Below are 25,628 nucleotides of genomic sequence, written 5' to 3' on the forward strand. Positions count from 1 at the left end.
GGGGGGCCGGGGGGCCAGCAGGCTTCACAGACAGGACTGCTGACGAATTGTAGGATGCTGTGTGTGTGGGTGTGTTTGTCTGTGTGTGATTGGGTGGGGGTTGAGTTTGATTTCGAAATCAATGTGACAGATTGCCAGGCTGGCTTTTCACTTCTGAATAATCTCTGTTTGTATGGTCCGTTGTTGTACCTTTTCTCCCCCTTTCTTTTATTATTTTGTCTCTTTTTCCCCTCCTCTCCTTTGGCCCTTTTTGTTTCCCTGGATCAGTGCAGTCTGGAATGGTGGACAGGCCAGAGGAAAATCAGTCCTGTCATGCTGGTTTGTTTCACTCACTGTGTTGTTTTGTTTTCTGGTTGTTCTTTTGGAACACAGTCGCTGTTGTGAGAAGAAAAGCTGTGGAAACCGCAATGAGACGCCCTCTGACCCAGTCATCATTGACAGGTAACAGCACCTGTCATCCGTTCACACAACCCTGACAACGTCAAACACCCCAACTGAGCCTATGTTCCACTGTCTCCCCCTCAACTGTCCCTCTCATGCCTCTAAGATGTTCAGACATACTCAGATGCAGAAATACTCACACAAACATGTGGTTCTTGTGATGACATCTCACAAATCAGCCATTGCTTTTATGGCCGGTAAAGACAGAAGGATGTGTAGGGGTGATGGCGAGGTGCATACATGTCTGCATGTTAAATGTGTGGGCAAGTGTGTACAGTGTGTGTTGTTGTGGGTGTATTTGGGAGCTCACCCTCTAGGTCTGTGTTGCTGTGCAAGATGCCTTTAACCCCCTAGAGTCGATGTCCACACCCCGCGGAAATATAATTAGCATAATACAACAATTCCCATAAGAATCTGTCTGTTTAAACTATTGATATCTGTTTTTTTGCATTGGATGTGTCTCTATCCCCCACAAGCGTCTTGGGACTCGTCTGAAGTCGGTACAGCCGATCTGCAAACTTCTGTCTGTAACAACCGAACAGTTTGGGCTTCACACTAATATGACCCCTCTGTGGAAGGCGAGACTCTCATGAACACGTACATGTTGGTTGTTTTGCTCTAAGACGCCCACAGGCCTCACAAGACTCGTCTGAAGGTCCTGCAGTACCAGTTGAAAAAATGAATGGAAGTATATATGGAGACTGTTTAGTGCCAAATATAAGGGCTTAAATACATGTAAAAATAATAATAATATCTCTTAGATATAGGACAGACACTTCAGAACAAACATCCTTTTGATTTTTGTTCGGGGACTATCTGTTCTTCCATGTAGTCAATCTCTTATTCAATGCATTTGTATGGGCTAATAGCAGTAAGGCCAAATAAAAATGTTCATCAAATATTTTTTAAATATATTATTTTTATATGTCAAGGGGTCTTAAAATTCAAAATCAAATAGCAAAATGATCCTTGGTATGACCATAAAACAATTCCATATAGCTTAGTAGAACCCCCCCCCCCCCCCCTCCCCCTCCCCCTCCCCCGGCTTAGACAGGGCTTAGACTGTAATGGGTTAATGAAGTGCACCCACCCTGTGAGTGTTTATGACACTGAGGCATGCGTCTGTGATAGTTAGCATCTCTGCAGTATACCTGTCACTGCTAATGTAAGCATCTGTGTTTGTTAGTGACTGCGCTGCTAAAATATGCAGATACTGTATACTCTGTCTCTCTGTCTGTCTGTCTGTCTGTCCGCCTCCTTTGCTCTGGTTGGTCAGCACACAGAACACTGTGACCGCCCCTTGCACTTAGTCCGAACTGTCCTACAAAAAAAAACTCTGTACACAGTCCTAACTCCGGCCATATATACTGTAGGAATAAAAAACATTCCTGTCAGAATCATGAAGAGTTAGGGTCTATCATGCAATGTGAGGGTTCACACATATGTATTGTCTGTAGCCTCCCCAACTGACAGCCAGTTATCAGACTTTAGGGAGACAGAGCGTTACCTTAATCGACGTGTGTGAGGGTTTCCACGTCCCAGGGATTTTGGAAGTCACACTGTGTCTGCATGGCATTAACCACTATGATGAATGCTCATAAGCAGACATTCCGTACAATCGTTTTTCTGTGATGTCATCTCTTCAACCTTCATCACATCTTCCTTCCCCTCACTCTTCCTCACTCACTCAATCCCTCCCTCCCCCCTCCATCCATCCCTCCTAAAATACACTCACTTCATACATCTCAAAGATTTCTCTCTCTCTTTCTCTCCTCTGTTCAAGCTGGCTGGCTGTTGACAGTGTGTCTCAGAGGATCTCTGCTGAAGATAGTTTTCATATAACGGAAAATTGGGCTGTTGTCTTTTGGATTTTCCCAGAATCCCTAGGAGCAGCTGTTTTTCTCGTTTAGTGCATTACTTTCCCAACGATCCTTTTCCTCCATCTTCCATGGCTAAACCTCTCCAAAGATTGTTCATAAGTAGTGCAGGGGTGCTTGTGAATTGGATGATCTGTATCAGTGTGTGAGCCTGTGCAGGCTGATGGTGGTGCTGTGAGGATGGTTTTAAATGGGATCGTTGACCTACGGTACCCTCTAATCACACTGGGCCCATCCAGACCTGATAGGAGCTTTTCCCTCTTGACAGGCTCATGGATCCCTCTCCTTGGGGACCAGCCTATTAACAGCTATGTAATTTGGGATAAGCTGTTGGAATTTGTTGCACTGTGTCCTTGCAGAAATCCCAAATGTATTTCTTGTGGATTTGTATGTGTGTATGTGTGAGAGAGGGAGAACGTGTCTGTGTGAATATGCCCATATGTACATTGTTTGTGTGTACATAAATTAATGTATGTGTGTGTGTGTATGGATGTGCACAGATGTTTATTTATTTATGCATGTATAGGAAATGGATGCATGTGTAATTGTGTGTATGTGACCCATTGCCTGACCTTTCCCCCCCCCCCGTCACTGCTTGGGGCCTAAATTATTTGTGGGGGTGGAGGGGATGGGTGGAGGTGTGGGTTGTTTCTGAGGCTGCAGTAATCATCCTCCTGCTCCTAGCCCCAACACCTGTTCTCCAATTAACATGCAGCGTGCTGGGGCCCACCCCCCCCTACTGCCACCCCTACTGCCCCCCTACTGCCCCCCCCACTGCCGCCCCTACTGCCCCCCCTACTGCCACCCCTACTGCCACCCCTACTGCCACCCCTACTGCCACCCCTACTGCCGCCCCTACTGCCACCCCTACTGCCACCCCTACTGCCGCCCCTACTGCCCTCCCTACTGCCACCCCTACTGCCCCCCCTACTGCCACCCCTACTGCCCCCCCTACTGCCCCCCCCACTGCCGCCCCTACTGCCCCCCCTACTGCCACCCCTACTGCCCCCCATACTGCCACCCCTACTGCCGCCCCTACTGCCGCCCCTACTGCCACCCCTACTGCCACCCCTACTGCCGCCCCTACTGCCACCCCTACTGCCCCCCCTACTGCCCCCCCTACTGCCCCCCCCACTGCCGCCCCTACTGCCCCCCCTACTGCCTCCCCTACTGCCACCCCTACTGCCCCCCCTACTGCCGCCCCTACTGCCACCCCTACTGCCACCCCTACTGCCGCCCCTACTGCCGCCCCTACTGCCACCCCTACTGCCACCCCTACTGCCACCCCTACTGCCCCCCCTACTGCCCCCCCTACTGCCACCCCTACTGCCCTCCCTACTGCTACCCCTACTGCCATCCCTACTGCCGCCCCTACTGCCGCCCCTACTGCCGCCCCTACTGCCGCCCCTACTGCCGCCCCTACTGCCACCCCTACTGCCACCCCTACTGCCACCCCTACTGCCCCCCCTACTGCCCCCCCTACTGCCACCCCTACTGCCCTCCCTACTGCTACCCCTACTGCCATCCCTACTGCCGCCCAATCGCTCTCATCTCTTTTTTTTCTTTTTTTCTCCCTTTCCCTCCCTCTCCATTTCTCTCTCTTTCTCTCTCTCCATCTCTCTTACTCTTTCTCTCTGGGATTCTCATGATCATACCAGTGTTTCTACCACACTCTTTCTATCATTCTTTCACTTCCTTTCTGCCCTTGTCTTTCTCTCTTCCTCTCCCTCATGTTCCCTCATCCCTCTCTCCCCCTCCTCTTAGCCCATCAAATCTTGTGATAATTAGGCAGTGTCATTAGGACACCTACCCAAGTACAAGGGAGTTTGCAATTCCCCAAACGGCCCAAACCCCTCTTTTCTAATCTCCTTTCCATATTGTCCCCCCCCCCCCCCCCCCCCCCCCCCCCACCCCCCCCACAGTCCCCTCCTGCTACTCCGCTCCCTCTTTCGCCCTAATCCTGATTTGAGTGAAAGGGGAGAGAGGAGATCACAGCTGATCCATAGGGAAGGATGGAGGGATGGAGGAGTGGTGGGGGTAGGAGGCTTGGCGGTATAGGGGGTTAGTCAGAATGGGGAGATTACTCTTTAAGACACCCTTACTCGTATTCAGAGTAAAGCACTGATCAGGTCATACTGCTTGCAGCGCTTACTAGTCTTGTCATTGTTGAATATGTCACTCACTCACTAACTATCTTATGCAATTGAGGGGGACCTCTTTGTTTTGATGATGTCAATTATCTTTGATTGATTAATTGACTGATTGATTGACTTGCCAATTTCAAATCTTAACGGATTACATTCACACGTGCCCTGTTGCTGAATGACTCTCTTGTGATTAAATGATCTATTTCAAAGAGAACTCACTGTATGGCTGTAGCATAGCACTCCATACTCCATTCTCTGATATGTTCCGTTTATTTTTACAAGCCTTGCTGTCACAGCTTTTGCATTGTCTGGCTTTGATATTTTCTCAGCGCTTGTCTAACTTACATATACCAGAACACATCCCTGTGTGTGTCCTTCCCTCCTCCAACCTAAGGAGTTCTACTCTACCCTCTACTCGGAGACAGACAGGTCAGTTAACAGTGGCATTACTGCCAGATGACCCCTGACCTTTAGGGAACTATATGAGTGCTAGCCTCTGTATTTATAGAGGAGCATGCTTTACAACAGAGACAGACAGACAGTCAGTATTAGTGCTAGTGTTTGTAGGAATGGGAAGTTTGGATTGGTTAGTGGGAGGGGGCAGGGTTGGAGTGTATGAGTGTGGTTTTATATTTGGCTAGGACCTTGGAATCAATAGATGGTCATAAGGAAAGCATGAAGGATCCATCATAAGGCAGGAGAGAGGAGGCAGGGGAGGAGAGGGGAGGAGAAAGTCCGGAGAGGGGATCAATGGCAAGCACTATCTCACTAATTGATCGTGTTTTCAGGAGGGGTGTTTTTTAACAAGCCAGCACTCTGAGGAAAGAGGAATAATCGTTGGGAATTTTCCAATTTTGTCAGTATCGCTTTTCCCTTCCCCCTTTCAAAACAACAAGCCATTTCACAAAGACTGGATGCAAGGGAGAGATACGTTAGTTTTCCTTTCTGTCAATGAGAACATACAAAATCCTCCTCAGCAAGTTTGTTTTCTCATCAATTAGACCAGATAAATCCTTTCCTATATGTTAACTGTTAAAAAATACTTATTATAGGCAGCAGTAATGGTTATGGTCAAGCCCACTTTTAGAAATGTGATTAGAGCTCCCTTGCGAAGACTTCAAATAGTCGACCCTAAGAGGAATCCATTGCTCTTCATCTTGTGTTACGGGCCGTATTGATCTTCTACTCCTGATTCTAGTTATGTGCACGTTTGGTTGTTTTTAACTGGCCGTCACATAGCAGTGAATGAAAGTGTGCACACAGTTGCTTTTAAATCAATATCCACTAAATTGCTTTTACTTCCAGAAAATCATTTGGGTCAATTTCTAATGTCTTCCTTTGGATGAGGATTATTTCAGTGAATGTTTTGCATGTGTTATCTGTTGGAATCGATACAGATTTGTCTGGACAGTTTGACAATATAGCATTCAGATATCATTGTTCATTTGTATCTGAATGCCCTTCTTCAACAACCACATCTCTAAGGGACTGTTTGGCCATCTGTCTGAATCTTATTTTCTGTCTGTCTCTGCTTGACTGCCTGTCCGTCTGCCTCGCCCTTCTTTCCTTCCTTCTCTCCTTTTCTCTCTCTCTTTTTTTCTCCTATATGTAAGATTTATTTGTGTGTTAGTTATGAACGTGCAGGGTGAATGTATTATATCTTTTTTGGCATGGTTTTACCTCCTCTTCCTCCTCCTGCCTCTGTGTGTTGCCTCTGTGCCATTCTGAGCTCCTGTACGTCTGTGTTGGCAGGTCCCTGCTAGCCTCGTTAGCCTCTCACTGTAATTTTAATGGAGGGGAACATCACCCGCCCCTCTCAGCAGAGCCCCTGGGAACATGCAGGGAGCAGGGCTTTTGGAAAGGAACATTAAACAATTGGCCAAAAAATTTGAAACCATTTTTGACTATGTCAGAGGGTCGAATTCCTCACCTCTCCCAGATGCATAGTAGAAGCCAAATGGCCCTGTTGCGTCATCATATGTCTTCTTGGAGATGTGAACAGTGTCAGTTTTAGAGATTGTTTCTCACGATCACAGAATCTGTAACTCCTTTAGCCGTGGAACTCAGAGTAGGATGTCATGGTCTTCAGCAGCAGTGCATGTCAGAGTGGAGATCCTAGTTAACAGACCTACTGGGCCCCTCCACCACCACCACCCCTGTTTAGTCTGGACACCCTTTCCACAATGGTGGTTCCTTCCAAGACCCATTTTTTAATTGTCCCAGAGAGCCCTGATTTTAGGGGAAGGAGGAGGAATCCTGCATCTGAATTACACAGATCAATGGCATGACAAGCCATCCATACAGGCTCATCTACCTCTGGCCCTAAGCATGCCATGTCTTCTAGCCAAAACATATACAGCCCCCACAGACACTCACTCAGCCAGCTATAGCTACAGGCAGTTGAAGTCGGAAGTTACATACACTTAGGTTGGAGTCATTAAAACTCGTTTTTCAACCACTCCACATTTCTTGTTAACAAACTATCATTTTTGCAAGTCGGATAGGACATCTACTTTGTGCATGACACAAGTAATTTTTCCAACAATTGTTTACAGACAGATTATTTCACTTATAATTCACTGTATCACAATTCCAGTGGGTCAGAAGTTTACATACACTAAGTTGACGGTGCCTTTAAACAGCTTGGAAAATTCCAGAAAATGATGTCATGGGTTCAGAAGCTTCTGATAGGCTAACTGACATTATTTGAGTCAATTGCGCGTTTGAGTGGCGCAGTGGTCTAAGGCACTGCATCGCAGTGCTAACTGTGCCACTAGAGATCCTGGTTCGAATCCAGGCTCTGTCGCAGCCGGCCGCGACCGGGAGACTCATGGGCGGCGCACAATTGGCCCAGCGTCATCCAGGGTAGGGGAGGGAATGGCCGGCAGGGATGTAGCTCAGTTGATAGAGCATGGCGTTTGCAACGCCAGGGTTGTGGGTTCGATTCCCACGGGGGGCCAGTATAAAAAAAATATGTATTCACTAACTGTAAGTCGCTCTGGATAAGAGCGTCTGCTAAATGACTAAAATGTAAATGTAAATGTAATTGGAGGTGTAACTGTGGATGTATTTCAAGGCCTACCTTCAAACTCACTTCCTCTTTGCTTGACATCATGGGAAAATCAAAAGAAATCAGCCAAGACCTCAGGAAAAACATTGTAGACCTCCACGAGTCTGGTTCATCCTTGGGAGCAATTTCCAAATGCCTGAAGGGACCACGTTCATCTGTACAAACAATAGTACGCAAGTATAAACACCATGGGACCACGCAGCCATCATACCGCTCAGGAAGGAGACGCGTTCTGTCTCCTAGTGATGAACGTACTTTGGTGCGAAAAGTGCAAATCAATCCCAGAACAACAGCAAAGGACCTTGTGAAGATGCTGGAGGAAACAGGTACAAAAGTATCTATATCCACAGTAAAACGAGTCCTATATCGTCATAACCTGAAAGGCCGCTCAGCAAGGAAGAAGCCACTGCTCCAAAACCGCCATAAAAAAGCCAGACTATGGTTTGCAACTGCACATGGGGACAAAGATTGTACTTTTTGGAGAAATGTCCTCTGGTCTGATGAAACAGAAATATAACATTTTGCCCATAATGACCATCGTTATGTTTGGAGGAAAAAGGGGGCGCTTGCAAGCTGAAGAACAACATCCCAACCGTGAAGGACGGGGGTGGCAGCATCATGCTGTGGGGGTGCTTTTCTGCAGGAGGGACTGGTGCACTTCACAAAATAAATGGCATCATGAGGAAGGAAAATTATGTGGATAAATTGAAGCAACATCTCAAGACATCAGTCAGGAATTTAAAGCTTGGTCGCAAATGGGTCTTCCAAATGGACAATGACCCCAAGCATACTTCCAAAGTTGTGGCAAAATGGCTTAAGGACAACAAAGTCAAGGTATTGGAGTGGCCATCACAAAGCCCTGACCTCAATCCTATAGAAAATGTGTGGTCAGAACTGAAAAAGCGTGTGCGAGCAAGGAGGCCTACAAACCTGACTCAGTTACACCAGCTCGGTCAGGAGGAATGGGCCAAAATTCACCCAACTTATTGTGGGAAGCTTGTGGAAGGCTACCCGAAACGTTTGACCCAAGTTAAACAATTGAAAGGCAATGCTACCAAATACTAATTGAGTGTATGTAAACGTCTGACCCACTGGGAATGTGATGAAAGAAATAAAAGGGAATGTGATGAAATGTGATGAAAGAAATAAAAATAAATCATTCTCTGTGATAAGGTGGTGTTGAAGGAGGCAGGTGCAGGGGGGTAAATCACAGAAACAGGCTTTAATCCGAAAAATACAGGTTTATGCAGAAATGCGTCAAACACACTCCAGGGCACAAAACAGGTGCACTGGAAAATACAAGGCACACGGGAAAAATACTCCTGTCGATACCAAATACTCTGTCCGTGCCATCCTGGATTCGAGGCGTCGGGTGGGGGGCCTTCAGGACCTCGTGGAGTGGGAGGGGTACGGTCCGGAGGAACGGTGCTGGGTACCGGTGAGGGATATCCTCGATCCCTCCATGTTACGGGATTTCCACTGCTGGAGCCGTGCGTCAAGGGGGGGGGGGGGGGGGGGGGTACTTTCACGACTTCCGCCGAGGCTGCCTCCCCTCCTTCGTTCCACACTGCTTTGGCCCATTCCAGGGCTTTCCCACAGAGGGAGGAAACGAGGACGGACACCTTCTCCGGCTCCGAGGGTTCCGGCCTGATGCTGGCGAAGTAAAGTTCCAATTGAGGAGGAATCCCTGGCACAGCGTTGTCGTCCCATCAAACGCCCGGGGTCGGGATATCTGGATCCCTCCGGTTGCTGGGGTGCAGGAGGGTAAATCACAGAAACAGGCTTTAATCCGAAAAATACAGGTTTAGCAGAAATGTGTCAAACACACTCCAGGGCACAAAACAGGTGCACTCCCGTTGATAACAAATACAAGAGCTCCACCGAGCTACTAACCTCCACAACAAACAATCACCCACAAGGACAAGGGGGCAGAGGGAACACTTATAAATTGACTAATTAGGGGAATAGAACCAGGTGTGTGTGATTGACAAGACACACACACACACACAATCCCTCCAGTCCCTTCACTTCCCTGTCACAGGCGCCGTGTCTCCCTGGTGGCTGGTGGTGTCCCCCCAGACACCGGTCAGGAGCCCCTCAGGCAGGGGACTGGCAGTGAGTGGAGACAGAGACGGGCTCCAGCAGCTCCACTGCACACAACACCACAGGCTGGGCCAGTCTGAGCAGCTGGCACGGTAGTGGGGGACATCTCATCCCAGGAGGCAATGAGAGGAGAATGACACACAGACAGTCAGACAGACAGAGGGAGTGGGTGCCACTGTCTGGAATATCAAATACTCACTGACAGGTACTTCTTGTAAGAAACTAAGAGAGAGAACTCTATTCAGAGTCAGGAGTCAGAATACATTTTGTGATGTATGGGGTTTTGGTGATGTGGTCTCATGTGAACCAGGAAGACCCACGACTCAAATACAGATAGGAAGTGAACCATGAGTGGCAGATTAGATGACTGGATTGTGCTGTCACCTTTGGCTGCGTTGGACTGCGTTGGGTTGGGTGTCGTGGCTTGAACCCTAACACTCAGAACAAGCATATGTTGTTTTCTTAGGGAGAGCGCACAGAGGGGGAAGTCGGAAACGGAGCGCAGCAGAGAAATGTTTTGACAGGAAATGGGAATGGACTGTGAATGGGATAATGTGGGCGAACGACAGGGGAATTTAGGTGGGGGGGGGGGGGTAAAAATAGGGTTTGGAGGGGGGCTCATAGCGCTCAAAATGGCCACACGCTCCTTGAGTGGCTGGGACCGGGCGTTGTGTTACTGGGACAGGGAGAGGGGAAGGCAGCTTCCCATTTGTCTGGCCACTAATAGGTTTCACCTTTGGTAGGGCAGCATAGAGATGAAGTGTGGGGGGCACTCTCAGGAGGTCAGATTAGCATGATTTATTTTAGAGAGTACTTGAGATAGTTTGTGTGTACATGGATGTGTGTGTATCAGAGTTTGTGTGCACATGGATGTGTGTGTGGAGCCTCCAACCAGGCATGTGTGTGTGCATGTGTGTCAAAGGCCAGAGTCAGAGGCCAGTTAGCAGTGGTATTTAGGAACAGGGGCTGTTATCTTTGGCTGGATGCTGGTGCGTAGGGGTGGGGCAAAGAGGGTGTGGGGGATGAATAGGGGGTCAGTCAGTCAGCCCCCCATATAAAGGTCTTAAATTTCACTAACGATTTAACAAGGCCCCCTGGCGCTGGCCCGGCCCCAGTTTGTTTGTTTGTTTGTTTGTTTGTCTGTTTGTCAGGAATCTGGATAGAATTTATTTCCCAGGGAGGACTGGGATTTCCCTTACATCCCCCCATCCTCCTTATCATCCTCCCCCTTACCGCCTCAAAGGCCTATCAAATCTAATCACATTTTATTTGTCACATGCGCCGAATACAACAGGTGTAGACATTACAGTGAAATGCTTACTTACAAGCCCTTAACCAACAATGCTGTTTTTTATAGAAAAAAGTAAAATAAAAAAAGAGTTGAGTAAAAAAAATAAAAGCAAATAACTAAAGAGCAGCAGTAAAATAAAATAACAGTAGGGAGGCTATATACAGAGGGGTACCGGTACATTTACATTTTTACATTTTAGTAGACGCTCATATCCAGAGCGACTTACAGTTAGTGAGTGCATACATTTTTCATACTGGCCCCCTGTGGGAATTGAACCCACAACCCTGGCGTTGCAAGCGCCATGCTCAACCAACTGAGCTACAGGAGGCATACAGAGTCAATGTGCGGGGGCACCGGCTAGTTGAGGTAATTGAGGTAATATGTACACGTGGGTAGAGTTAAAGTGACTATGCATAAATAATAAACAGAGTAGCAGCAGCGTAAAAGAGGGGGTGGGGTGGGGTGGGGGGGGACAATGCAAATAGTCTGGGTAGCCATGATTAGCTGTTCAGGAGTCTTATGGCTTGGGGGTAGAAACTGTTGAGAAGCCTTTTGGACCTAGACTTGGCGCTCCGGTTGATGTGAGCCCCTAAAACATGCATATAAAAGTATTTAGAGAGATGGGAATATTAGACGTGCATGCTATGCTACAGTATGGTCATAGAGTAATTATAACAACTTGTTATTGAGATGGGTGCATTAGATGCAGCTTGCATATTTCTGTAATATCTAATGGCCCTTAGAGCAACACATGTCTGTAGATGCATTCTCCTGATATCATTTTTGTGGAGCACAAACACAAAAAACTAAACAATTCTGATGTTTTATGGTCCTGTGTGTGTGTGTGTGTGTGTAAATAGTCTTGATGAATCTGTCAGGGCTGAGGGCAGGGGGTGATGTGGCCGCTGACAGCCTCCCAGCAGGCATGCTGTGCGCCCATCAGTCCCCCTGCCCTTCCTCTATCCCCCTCCATCCCTTTCCTCTCTCTTATTCCCTCACTCTTCTCCTTCCCTCCCTCCCTCTCTCTCCCGCTCCTCTCAATGGCTCCACACATTTGCTGTGGATTAGCTACAGACAGTAAATTACAGCACCCTGGACCTCTGAGTGATTCCATACCCATCTCTACACACGTTCCACCTCTCCCTCCTTCCCTCCCTTGTGCCATTATCCAGTTCTACCCTCTGTCTCTCTCTCTCTCTCTCTCTCTCTCTCTCTCTCTCTCTCTCTCTCTCTCTCTCTCTCTCGCTCTCTTTCTCTGTCTGTCTGTCTCTCAGTCTCTGTCTGTCTGTGTCTGTCTCTCTTTCTCTCTTTCTGTCTGTCTCTCAATCTCTGTATGTCTGTCTGTCTGTCTCTCTCTCTGCCTGTCTGTCTGTCTGTCTGTCTGTCTCTCTGTCTGTCTGCCTCTCTTCATTCTGATCTGTTTTTCTCCTTTCTATCTGTCATTTCCGTCCTGGTTCCTAGATTCCCTCAACCCTGTCAGAATTCTCCCCCCCTGTCTCTCTGTCTCTCTCTTTTTCATTTTACTTCACTCCTTCCTTCGTTCTTCTATGGTGTCACGCTACACAGCATTCTTTATTTTACACACCAGCATGTCTTGCCTTTACAGGTTTCTTTAGCTAGCTGACTCTCTCTCTATTCCTCCCTTCGATCACTCTCTCCCACCCTCTCCTTTCTCCCTCCCTCCCCCCTCTCCTTCCCTCTCTCTCTGGAAACAGATGTTGTTTGTCAGATCTTATCATTACTGGCTAATTAAGAAGACATCTCTTCTCATTCTGTTGTTGCTTCTCTCCTCTCTCTAACGTCCATCTCTCTGTCTTTGTTCTTCTCTGAGGAGGGTTTGGGATGTGCTGTGGTATGTGGGTATTTAATACTCAAAGGTGATTATCGGCTGATGGAAGCATATAGGTTTTGACAGCGTTAGGAGGACTCAGTATCTAGGAATCATTGTTATGTGTATTGGAGGGAGCACCTGATACACTTCAGCCGTACATTTGTGCATCGTGACATTATTCATGCTGCTGCAGTTAGAACTACCAGTTTTGGGTCACCGATGTAGTGTGGGGATTGTAAAGGTCCGTATTGGTATGTATGAGACCTGTCCATACACAATGGACTGCTTAACGACTCCAGTGTGACAGTTTGGAGAGCGTATTTTGAATCTTCATCCCATAGGACTCACAAAGCATGCTGGGAAAGGTCAAGCTACTGATGGGATGTCTATTCCCTATCCTGGTTGAACATTCACGTTCTCCCCAGCCTGGATCTCTCTGTGCATGTCTCTGTCAGTCTGTCCAGCCATAGATCCATATAACTATATATACCTATATCTCTCTCTCTTTCTTTCTCTCCCACTTTTGTCATTATGCCAAGTGTTGGACGCTGGAACAACATTAAACTATTTAAAAGATTAAAACGATACCATCATGCCAGCAGTGATGTTGTAAAGTCATTTTAAGACCAAGGTGATACAATGTTCAAAAAGTCCACATTCGCACTTATCAGGAGGGTCCATCAGCCCCCATCCATGTCCCTCTATTACCCTCTCCCCCCTTCTCACCCCTCTCTCACCTCACAGCCCCGCCTCAACTGAGGCACTTTTGCGGTGTCTAGCCTGATGGTTGTACAGCACTACCAAGCTCTATAAATCAGCACAAGTGGTTTAAATGTTTGGCTTTGACACAGTTCTCAAGTTTAGAGACGGGTGGGCTGGGTTTTGGGCTAGGGCCGCAGGGGTGAGGCTGGGCTGAAATGGAGAAGGGGCCATGGGGGCAAATCCAATCCAGTGGTCAAACTTTAAAAGGAGTCCTCATTCCCCATGCTCTGTTTCAGTCTGTGTGGCACCTCTCCAAATAATCTAGCTGTTATTTTTGATACCACAGGACAATCTGTGAGTACTTCCCTTCAACCAACGCTGACGAAGGCTGCCGCCGAAACACAACCGTTTGTTCTGACCTCTGCTGCTAAAAAAATACATTAAAACATAAAGAATATTTCAGTGAGTGCAGGTTTTTCCTTCCAGTATATGCCTTTTGAAGCCAGCAGCCAAATATCTTTTGTCACTACAAACATTTGAGCTAAGCCCGGCAATTTTTCTTTCCATTGATTTGGTGTACCCATCTCCACCCATCACTCAGTGGTCTCGTCTGTCAGTGTGTGGTTGTCAGTGTTTGGTTGTTAGTGTGTGGTTGTCAGTGTGTGGTTGTCAGTGTGTGGTTGTTAGTAGGTGGGTGTTGGTATGCCTGACTGTCAGACCATAAAGACAGGTTTAATCCCTGGATCAAAACAGGCATCAATGAGAGACTAACAGGGCCCATATTATAGATTATGACAGTGGGATTAGGAAAGGTGGGGGTTGCTCGAAATTTGAGAGGACAGAGGCGCATATCTGTGCTCCCAATAAAACAAAACTAAAAGAAGTGAAACCCCTGCTAAAACAAGTTGCTAAGGGTTGGTTTGTCGATTACTTTTAAACATGCAAGGCAGTTTGGAGAGAGAGGGGGGGAGTGAGAGAGGGTTAGGGTTATATAAAGTATGTTAAGTAAAGGTGAGAGAAGGACTAGTACTATTTCTGTACTAAAATACAAGGGGGCGTGTTAGTAGGCTAGTGTGAAAGGTCCCGTGGTGGTATGCCACAGAGGGGGTATCAGTTCGTGGAGGGTTCTCTGTGCCCCATTAGCAGTGTCAAAGGTCGGGTGCCCCGGGTGTTAACCCTGGTGACCAGTCTAGCTTCCAGTCTGCCAGGGGACCCTGGGATCCAGCGGTATTTATTACCTCCTCCCCCCTCCCCCAATCTCCCCATGGAGGAAAACAAAACACCCCCATCCCTCACCACAACCCACTCCATATACTAATTGGATGCATATCCATACATTGATGCATGATGACCCATCTGTAGATTTCTGTATCAGTGTAAAATATTCTTAGGTCAACTCTGGCCTATGCAGAAATCGGCCAATAGCCAGTAGCCTTGGAACTTGCTTGACCCAATACTCATATATTTTGTGGATACATTTCAAGTTGGGTTTACATGCATTTTCTTTTAGAATGTGTGCGTTTATTATAGAGTTTGTGTGTATGTAATGTGTGTGTGTGTGTGTGTGTGTATGAGTTAATGTTCTCAGTGTGTGAGTGTGGCAGAGGAAGGTCCTCAGCATGTCAGTATGTTTTAATGCCTCACATCTGGTTTCCTAATTTCCCCCCCCCCCCCCACCATGTCAGGACACTGTTTTGTTTTTCCAGGGGGGGACGATGGGTGGGATGTCTGATGAGTGATGGCCCTGAATAAAGGACGTCAACATTCTCCCCTCTCCTCTTTTTGTCTCTCCCTCTCTTCTCTCACTCTTTCAGCCTTTTCTTCCGCACCATCTATCCGCACCTTCCCTCTCTACTTCCTTCAGTCTCTCCGCCTGTCTTCTAAATACTGATTGAAGCAAGATCATGCTTCTGACCTGTCACTCCATCCCTGCTCTCTCTCTCTCTCTCTGTTCCTAGATAGAGAACAGAGCCTCTCCCACCCTGCCAAACTAAATGCTCTCCATTTTAGTCCTCTCTCTCTGTCTCTCACAGTTCAAATCCCTCCCAAGTCTTTTTTTGAAATATGATTGTCATCAATGCAGCTGTCCCAAACAGAGGACCAGGCTCACATGAGATAAAGGGACTGTCCCACAGGAAGACGAGGTTGCAGGAACTAGTCCAGTTCATATGATCTATATAAAGCAAAATATTGTAGCTAAATCTATGCACCATAGCATACAGATCTAATACACTGATACAGACACTGATACAGCTGTGTGTCTAATCAGTATATAGAGTGTGATATATGGTGTGTCTCTGTGACATGGCAATTTAAGTCAGTTGTAATTAAGGTTGATAAATGCCAATAAAAGTTATTGTTAGGGGTCCTGTGCAGCTCATGTGCTAGCAGTATGATTAAGTATCAAGGCTCAGGATAAGACCCAGATGCAGACAGTTCAAAATTACAAAAAGTTAATTTACAAAAACAGGGGGCAGGCAAATGACAGGTCAAGGGCAGGCAGAGGTCAGTAATCCAGAGCAGAGTCCGAAAGTTACAGAAACGGCAGGCAGACTCAGGGCAGGCAGAATGGTCAAAACCGAGAAAAACAGGAAACCAGGGACTAGAGCAAAACAGGAGTAAGGGAAAACCACGGGTAAGCTTGACGAGACAAGACGAACTGGCAACAGACAAACCGAAAACACTGGTATAAATACACAGGGGATAATGAGGACAAATGGGAGACACCTGGTGGGGGTGGAGACAAGCACAAGACAGGTGAAACTGATCAGGGTGTGACAATTATGGCCATATGTAAAGGCTCAGCTATGTTTAACAGATGCCTCAGATAGGACTGACGGAGGCTGAATGTGGTCTGTCTGACAGTCAATGCCCCCGTGAACATTTACATTTTAGTCATTTAGCAGACGCTCATATCCAGAGCGACTTACAGTTAGTGCATACATTTTCATACTGACCCCCCGTGGGAAACGAACCCACAACCCTGGTGTTGCAAGCGCCATGCTCTACCAACTGAGCTACAGGGGACTATGAAACAATTATGGAGTTAAGTTTGTAACTTTGCTGTTATTGCAATGTCATGATTTACTCTAGTTTTTTAACTAGTTTTAGTTAAGCAAGTTGTCACCCTGCGGATTGCTCATCCCATGCTGTGAGGCCTGTGTTTAGTATTGGGAACTGAAGCAGATGCATACAAAGGGGATTTGGAGGCCTTAACAGAGATACAGAGGGGAAAAAACAGACTCACCATGGAGCCAGTGTGGAAATTGATCCCAAGGCTTAAGACTTGGGCCTACCTTTTGTTTGTGTTTCCTAGTCAGGGTCTTTGAGGAGGGTAGTGGGGAACACCAGTTGGAGGGGTTATAGCTATAGCTTGATTTACATGAATGACAACTGGACAACTCATAAAATATTAAACTTGCATCTCAACTTGTCACAAAATGTACCCTCCCCCAAAATTAATTTCATAATTGAATAGTGGGATAAATATGCATTCCAGTGACAGTTGGTTATGGAATAACCACTTTGAATATGAGAGGCAAAGCTGCAAATGCATACCTCTAAGCCACAGTATAGCTAAATGAGTTCTCCTTTGAAAACGGACATTCAGATCACCTCCAATGCTTAACAACTCCTGCTCCTCTCTAGCCTATGGGTGGGGAGGTGTGTGGGCGTATTGCATTATCAAAACAAAAACAAACAACCCCGATATTAAACTTTTGCGACCACAACAGAGGCGGGAGAAAAACAGAGGGTCCTCGACTTCTTATTAATTATGCAAGATTAGTCTAATTATAATTCAGCAAATGAATGTGTGGCAGAAGGTGCGAGGCGACGGGGCTGGGAGATTTGCATGTTAAGTGGGCAGGGGGAAGCGGCTAATGCATGCTAATATATGCACCAATGTCTCGCTTTAATTTCAGCATTTGCAGCTGTGTGCGTCCGAACTGAGGGGGCTGTAAGTTGACTGAATGGGTTTTTGGGGAGGACAGTGGTGGGGGGGTTGTATGGAAGTATGTATGAGTGTTTATAATGTTACACAAACAAACACAGTGAGGGAATGATGAATGAAAGTCAGAGGAAAGGAGCAGTCCAACGCAAACTGACCAATGGGGATGTCGGCCTAGAACTTGGAGGGTCGTCGCTACATGTGGAGTGTGTCTTTAAAGGGATGTCATGCATCCCTGCTGTGAAGTCACCAATGTGACTGGGTGGAGTGAGCGGTCATTGTTGGCTGGGTGCACTTGAAGTGGCCAGAGATCCAGAGAGCAGGTGGCTGGGCAGGGAGAGGAGCGTGTCTGTGTCTGGGACAGAGCAGGGCCATGGCCACGGTCATTTAGCCCAACAAAGGAGCCCGCAGTAATGTTATAAATTACTCTGCCATGTCTCTTTATGGGGGTTCCCACATGAATTTGAAGCAAATTGATAAAGAATGTTTCCCATCATATACCAGAGTAGAAGTCACATACTGAAGGATCTTCAAGTGCACTGTTTGAAAGAAGTGTTTGAAAACAGCAGAACATAATCCAATATATCTCTCATCGGTGGCTATGAAGCAAACTGGATTCAAACACTGAGCATAAACTACTGTCATATCATATAAATCATGACAGCATGATAGATACAGTACAGAGAGAGGAGAGAGGGAGTAAGGGAGGGAGGGAAGGACGGAGAGAGAGAGAGAGAGGGAGAGAGAGAGGGAGTAAGGGAGGGAGGGAGGGAGGGAGGGAGGGAGGGAAGGATGGAGAGAGAGAGAGAGGGAGAGAGAGGGAGTAAGGGAGGGAGGGAGGGAGGGAGGGAGGGAGGGAGGGAAGGACGGAGAGAGAGAGAGAGAGAGAGAGAGAGAGAGAGAGAGAGAGAGAGAGAGAGAGAGAGAGAGAGAGAGAGAGAGAGAGAGAGAGAGAGAGAGAGAGAGAGAGAGAGAGAGAGAGAGAGAGAGAGAGAGAGAGAGAGAGAGAGAGAGAGAGAGAGAGATGGGGATAGGGATGTAAAGAGGAGGAAGTGGTAAGAGGGAGGGAGAGGCGATGTGGCCTTTTGCACACATCCACCCTGGGCCCAACTGTAGCGGAGCTGTGAGGTTGGAGGTCCGAGCTCTCACTGATAAATCAGAATCACCCTTCGCCAACAACAATATTGATTGTCCTCCGCTGAAATAGCTCAAATCAAGAAATATTGGACACTGTCTTGGAACCAAGCGCTTGTTCTGAGCCAGGGCCTGTTCACTAGGGAGGAGGGGAGGGAGTGATGGAAGAAGAGAGAGAAAGAGGCTGAGAGAGGGAAGGAGAAATTACCATTGAATGGGACGGTCCTGGGCTGCGGGGCCAATATGAAGTCCCTCTCCAAACAAAGTCTCTCCATTAATATGACTTATATCTGCAGTGAGCTCAATGTGGGTGGGATCGGATATCTATCCGCCCAGCACCAGCTCCAGCCTCTCTCTCGCCAGCATTTCTCCTCATCACTGTTGTTCTTTGTTTAGTTTCAGCGTTGGGTGTATCACTGAAATTGAGGCCAAATTTGTGGCTAAATGTTGGGACTCAGTCAAAAATGACAGAGTATCTGATCCATGGACACACATATATACACCAGTAGTCCTGATCTCTACACCACGCCCATTCACTCTCATTCTCTTCTTGTCTTCAGACCATTTCATTACTCCCTCAACTCCCTCCACTATCTCCCCTGCCTCTCCCCTTCTATCACTTCCTCCCCCCTCCTCTCTCCCTCGCTCTCTGTGATGGAATGTGTGTTCCTTGTGGTTGCCTTCTCTTTCCCTCTCAGCGTGGGGACTTTGGGATTGCGGCAGAGCCGCGTTGCCATGGCAGCGGGCTATGTTGCCGAACTGTGTACACCTGGGATTTGGAGTCTCTCCCTCCTCTCCTCTCCCCATCTTCATCTCAGTTTCTCCATCTCTCTCCTCTTCTCTGCTCTAGTGGAGGCTATCAGCACCCCGTCTCTCTCTTTCCACGCTCTGATCCCCCTCTACACCCTCACATACTCCCCCCCACACACACACCGTTAATGAGACACATCCATGAGAAAATACACACACAAACCTCATGCAAACACATGCACACGTACATACAAACACTCTGTCTCTGTCCTCCTTTCACTTTCTCTCTAGTTGCCTTTCTCTCTTCCCCCACTGTTCCCATGTGGTTCAGATGCAGCATGGTGGGATACCATGGTCCCCAGAGTCCCCTGGCATACATCATGGTCTCCTGTTCACTTTGAAACACAGCACCAGTTTTCACTGGACTGCATTACAAATTCTCATTATTTGATTTAAAGTGTAGTAACATTGACTCTAATGCTAAAGTAAACAGCAGTGATTAATGCAAGGTCAGATATCACGCAGCAGCATTGACCACACACACACGCACATGCACACACATACGCAGACACACACACACGTGTAGGCATGTACAAACACTCAATGTTCATAACACATCTCTGGCCAGAACAGCAATCAGCATCTTCTTGACTGATTTGAAATGATGAATGCCAATAAATAAGGCCAACAAATAATGAATGCATTGTTCTTCCGTGTTATGTTTTCCTGTCTATTGAGATATTGATGTCCTATTTTTCTTTTACCCCTGCAGATTCTTCTTGAAGTTTTTCCTGAAGTGTAACCAAAATTGTCTGAAGACAGCAGGGAACCCAAGGGACATGAGGAGATTTCAGGTATGGAGAGTAGGAGATAGAGAGAGGTGTTTGTGTGTATGCATGTATACCTATTTGTGTATGTGTGTGTGCATGTGAGAGAGGGAGAGAGAGAGAGAGAGAGAGAGAGAGAGAGAGAGAGAGGGAGGGTGGGTGGGTGCATGCATGATGTTGAAAATAACAATTGATGGTTATCTAAAATATATATATGAATTTCTTTCCAATCTACTTTCACAAAGAGGGTGTTTTGTTGTCCAGGATCTGCCCAGGTATAGTTGAGACCACATTTCTCCATACCATAACCTCAAGCACTGGAATAGAGGGGAAAGTTAAAGGTGAAAGTAAAAAATCAATAGAGAAACAAAGAGGGAGAGATGGAAAGAGAAAGGAAAAGGAGGTAGTGGGGTGGGAGAGACAAGGGGGGAGGCAGGCAGGAAATAGGCTGAGGTGTTTCAGGAAGTTGTCAAGAATTGAGTGATTGGCTCCAGATGGGGAAGGTCATGCTCCGTGACCCAGGAAGTGGTCACAGGGGACACTCCCGCTTCACTTCCTCTGCTGTCTTTCAGCACCGTAGCCCCTGTCTGGCATTCTCTCTCTCTCTCTCTCTCTCTCTCTCTCTCTCTCTCTCTCTCTCTCTCTCTCTCTCTCTCTCTCTCTCTCTCTCTCTCTCTCTCTCGCTCTCGCTCTCGCTCGCTCTCTCTCTCTCGGGTCTCTCTTTCTCACAGCTCTCTCTCTCTCTCTCCCTGTTTTCCACCATGTTTGTTTTAACTCCTGCACTGTGACACATGCTGAGAAGTTATGAGCGGGCGGCCGCTCCAAGGCCCTCACCTCCAGGTTAAAAGACGATCGGAGCTGGACAGGAGCCCGTTGCTGCTGCTTGATCGATAATTTACTGTTATTTTCCTTCAGATTCCTTACATCTCCTAGTCAACCATCTACAAGAACATCTGCTTTCTCTCCCTTTCTCTCTCTTCCTTTCTATGCATCTGTGCTCCAGTCTCTGCATATGCAGCTCTGCAATACTGATAAATCCTTAACACACCACTTTCTTATGGCAAAGTCTATTTCAAAATATCTAGAGATGAATGTCTTTCAGCATTTCATAGACCCTACGCAACCACCGCCACCCTGTCCTGCATGTACACATATAGATATATGGACACACTGAAACACAAAGACCCAAGGCAGACACACAAGAACACCCACATATTTTGAATGCATGTCCTCCAAGGTGAACATATGTACTTTGTGGAGAGGAAGGGACAAACACATGCTGTTGGCCAGAAATCAAATTAGGGCCACCGTATATCACACTCTAACTCCCAGTAAAAAGAGGAGATTCAGTCCATATGTCTGCTGTCAGTGAGGGATTAGGCCTGAAACTCCAACCACAGCCTCAGGAGGGGAGAGGAGGGGAGGGAAAGGGAGGGACAGAGAGAGAGGCCACAGAGAGAAGGGCGGTGATGTAAAAATATTATATAGTAGGGTTGTCACATTACCCGTTGAGAAATATTCCTATCAACTGGATGTTGAAATTGATTGTAGCCAAGGGATTTTTTGTTGTTGCAGGAAACCAAATCTTACAAAAAGTGACCTAACATCACTTTAGTTACCCTGATACACCGTGCGTTGATATTTTCCACTTCCCCATCCTCCCCTGTCTTTCAGGTGGTCCTGTCCAGCACTGTGAGTGTAGACGGACATGTCTTAGCTGTGTCTGACAACATGTTTGTCCACAACAACTCCAAACACGGCCGGAGAGCCCGTAGGCTGGAGCCGGGAGAGTCAGTGGAGAACGGCATGGAATACGGTAAGACACACACCACTACCTACCCTGAGGTACTGATGCTTACTGTAGCTTACTCATGTTATCCACTTCACTGTGCTAATGGCTAACCTCAAGGTCTAGGGCTGACCCCCTAAAACAGACACTAAATACATTGCCAGGATGTGGAATTAGTTAAATTAAAATGACATTATTGCTCTTCCTCTCCAGCCACCCCCTGTATCAAAGCCATCAGTCCCAGTGAGGGCTGGACCACGGGCGGGGCCATGGTCATTGTGATCGGGGAGAACTTCTTTGATGGACTGCAGGTGGTGTTCGGCAGCATGCTGGTGTGGAGCGAGGTAGCTATGTGGCTTTACTGTAACTGTCTCTTTAAAACAACTAATTAATGATACTGTTACTGATTGAAAACATAAGGGACAAGGTAGCTAAAGCATATGGCTTGTCTCATTAGCACAGTCATTTGTTGGCTGCCTGCTACATGTTGGCATTATGAGAGCAAAATGTGTTATTCTATTAGATACTGTAAACTATCAAATAGTCTCGTTTGTTGCTCATTTTCTGTCTTGTCCCTGTTTCTCTCTCTTTCTCTTAGTTGATCACGCCCCACGCCATCCGTGTCCAGACGCCTCCTCGCCACATCCCAGGGGTCGTGGAGGTCACGCTGTCCTATAAATCTAAACAGTTCTGCAAGGGGACACCTGGGCGCTTCATCTACACAGGTAAACAGACACCTCCTATTTACCTCACAGCCACACCTACCCTATCCAGCAGCCATTCACCAACAACATATCAAACAGCACCATTACATGGGATGAGTCATGACCTAGTGCTGATGTATCTGTGTATGTGTTTAGCGCTGAATGAGCCCACCATAGACTACGGTTTCCAGAGACTTCAAAAGGTCATTCCTAGACACCCTGGTGACCCTGACAAACTGGCCAAGGTGAGTGAGAACACATCACACTACACCACACCACACTACACCACACCACACTACACCACACCACACTACACCACACCACACTACACCACACCACACTACACCACACCACACTACACCACACCAGACCACAGCACAGCACACATGTTGACTTCTGTGATCACACCTCTCCTTACAGACAGTACACACTATGTAACATAAGAGGCTAATGCATGTCTCTCTGTCTGTGTTTAGGAGATGCTACTGAAGAGAGCAGCTGATCTGGTAGAGGCCTTGTATGGAAACCCACACAGTAATCAGGTAACCAGCGATTTTCAGCAGAGGTGGCACCAAGTCACTATTATTCGAGTCACAAGCAAGTCTTAAGTCGAGTCCCAAGTAGAACGGGTCAAGTCTTGAGTCAAGTCCAAGTCGTACATTCTAAGAGCAAGTCAAGTCACAAGTGTTTTCAAGTCAAGTCTCAAGTCAAGTAAAACATTCATCTAAACATGCAATAATCTTTGTCTATTTATTGAGGCTACCATACAGCCCTTTTCATTCTTTTGTCAACACATTTTGATTATGTCATTGTAAAATAGGGACCTTGTAGCAGTCATAAGGGAAAGGCAGGTTGAGGTGCTCAGATTGTAGATTCATTTACAGGTCTTGGTGATCCAATGCTAAAGGGCCATATCATACGAAATATACAAGTAGATTTACCAAATATACAAGGCCCAAAATAAATAGCTTTTGTATCAGGCTTAACCCGTCCTATCTGAACAGACACAGGTAGCGGGACACTACTGCACAGCCTCCCCTTGAGAAACCAAATCAACTCTGTCTAACAGGAGCTCAAACAGGTACATATAAGCACAGCCCCTCCCAGGACCATACAATTACCCAATTGGCAATTACAACCAATAAACTGGTTCTACAATTTAAAAGGCAATTTCCACATCCATTGTTACATTGGTACATTCTTCTTAATCAGACTTAATGATTCTTAATGGTATTTAATCACCATTCATACATAGAACAATAATTTCCTCTTATTCAACGTACTGAATCCAAAGCGTGGGGCGCAGGCCACAAAGCCTATTTCTATGCGCACTGAGGTGCGCATTCTCCTATTACGCACAACCAGAATGACAGAGACATAGGACACAGACACACGGAACTCCGACCTAACCCGAGAAATATGAACAAAGGAAATCATACATTTAATGAAATAAACAGAACTTCTACCTCTTGAGTCTTGTGAACGTTCATGTGTACAATAAACATCGCAACCAGGCTAAATTAAAATGTATCATATGAAACATGAAACAGAAATGTCTAAGTGTTGCAATAAACGGCATGGTGATGGAATGATGAAACGTTAGTAATTATTGTAGGATTAGATGGAATATACATTTACCACATATGCATTTAAACGTGTGAAAGCAACATCAAACATTTCAACAAGAGAACAAAGTGCTCTCCACTGGAGGGAGTTTGGAGAGCGCAAGTGGAGAGACTATGGTGCATCATCGCCACAGTAATAATTACTTTTAACAACAAATTCCAAATGCAAGCATAAGTCAATTATAAATGTCAAGTAATTTTTAAATACCAAAAGACCAGCAGGCCTATGCTAGTAGGCCTAATTGTTGCTTAATGCCCCATTGCTGGTGAGCTTGCAAAGAAAACAGTTAATATTCTTGATCACCAAATTATTTTTGGAGCTGCATATTTATTTATTATGGCAATCCTCTCTCCCTACAATTTGACGTTTGCGCTGCACCCGATCCTATAGCTGTACAGCAAATCAGCAATCTGTTCACTAGCTCACCCGACCGGTGTTGATTGACAGTTTTCTGGTCCAATCAGAGGGCCAAGTGTGCGTTTCACTAGCCAATCTGTTGCACGTTTTTTAAAGTTTTGCAAGGGCGATGCTGCGGCTACTGTCTATGGCTTCTCTGTGTCACAAAATGAGTGACAAAACGTAAAAACACCTGGTCAGATAATATAAAGTCATCAGTCTCAAGTAAGAGGGTAGTCCCGAGTCATGAGGCTCCAATTCCAAGTCCAGTCTCAAGTCATCAAATTTGTGACTGGAGTCAGACTTGACTCCAAGTCATGTGACTGGAGTTCACAACTCTGCTGTTCTTGTCTCTTTTACTATTACTCTTATCAATAACTACTGTAAATCTCTGAGGTCTGGCTAACAGTTTGTATTGTCTGTCTCTTTAGGACATGTTGCTGAAGCGTGCAGCGGACATTGCTGAGGCCCTGTACAGTGTTCCCCGTCCCCACAGCCAGCTGCAGGCCATGCCTAGTTCCCCAGCCCATGGCAGTGTCATGGGCCTGGGCTCATACCCCTCCCAGCTGGGGGTCAGCATCGGAGAGCCAGGACAAACCAGCCAGGGTGAGCAGTACTAGACTTAATATGTGATTCATAGTGATATTTTCTTCTAGTTGGTGCTATGATATCCCCAGTGGGAAAATCACTTGTCTTCCTGTCTTTTCCTTTCCTCTGTCTTTTTTGTTCTAACACTTTATCGGTCTCTCTCTTTGTTTCTCTCTCTCTCTCGCTCCAGGTTATATTCGTAACTCCAGCAGTTTGTCCCCGCGGGGATACCCCTCTGCCTCCACCCCTCAGCAGTCGGGCTATGGGGGTGGTGGAGGCATGAGTGGGGGCTATGGGGCAGTGCCCATGACTAGTCTGGGGGTGCCAGGGTCCCCTGGTTTCAGCAGTGCCTCCCCCACTGGTTCTCCCTATGGTAGTGAGTGTGTCTCCTCTTACTCAATCA

General features: G+C 46.8%; 1 protein-coding gene across 1 annotated transcript in view; it reads left to right on the forward strand.

Moving 5' to 3' along the window:
* The window catches only part of ebf2 (EBF transcription factor 2), a gene marked incomplete at both ends in the record, with an annotated part of 33,238 nt that overhangs the window by 7,069 nt on the left and 541 nt on the right, over positions 1–25,628 (forward strand). The window contains 9 exons of the mRNA XM_084176707.1: positions 373–441; positions 20,068–20,149; positions 21,797–21,938; positions 22,125–22,255; positions 22,510–22,636; positions 22,772–22,860; positions 23,092–23,157; positions 25,069–25,243; positions 25,416–25,601. Of these exons, the coding sequence (XP_084032833.1) occupies positions 373–441; positions 20,068–20,149; positions 21,797–21,938; positions 22,125–22,255; positions 22,510–22,636; positions 22,772–22,860; positions 23,092–23,157; positions 25,069–25,243; positions 25,416–25,601 (1,067 nt within the window). The remainder of the gene's footprint in view (positions 1–372; positions 442–20,067; positions 20,150–21,796; positions 21,939–22,124; positions 22,256–22,509; positions 22,637–22,771; positions 22,861–23,091; positions 23,158–25,068; positions 25,244–25,415; positions 25,602–25,628) is intronic.

This window comes from Coregonus lavaretus (assembly GCF_964263955.1).
Source record: "Coregonus lavaretus genome assembly, chromosome: 14".
NCBI lineage: Eukaryota > Metazoa > Chordata > Actinopteri > Salmoniformes > Salmonidae > Coregonus > Coregonus lavaretus.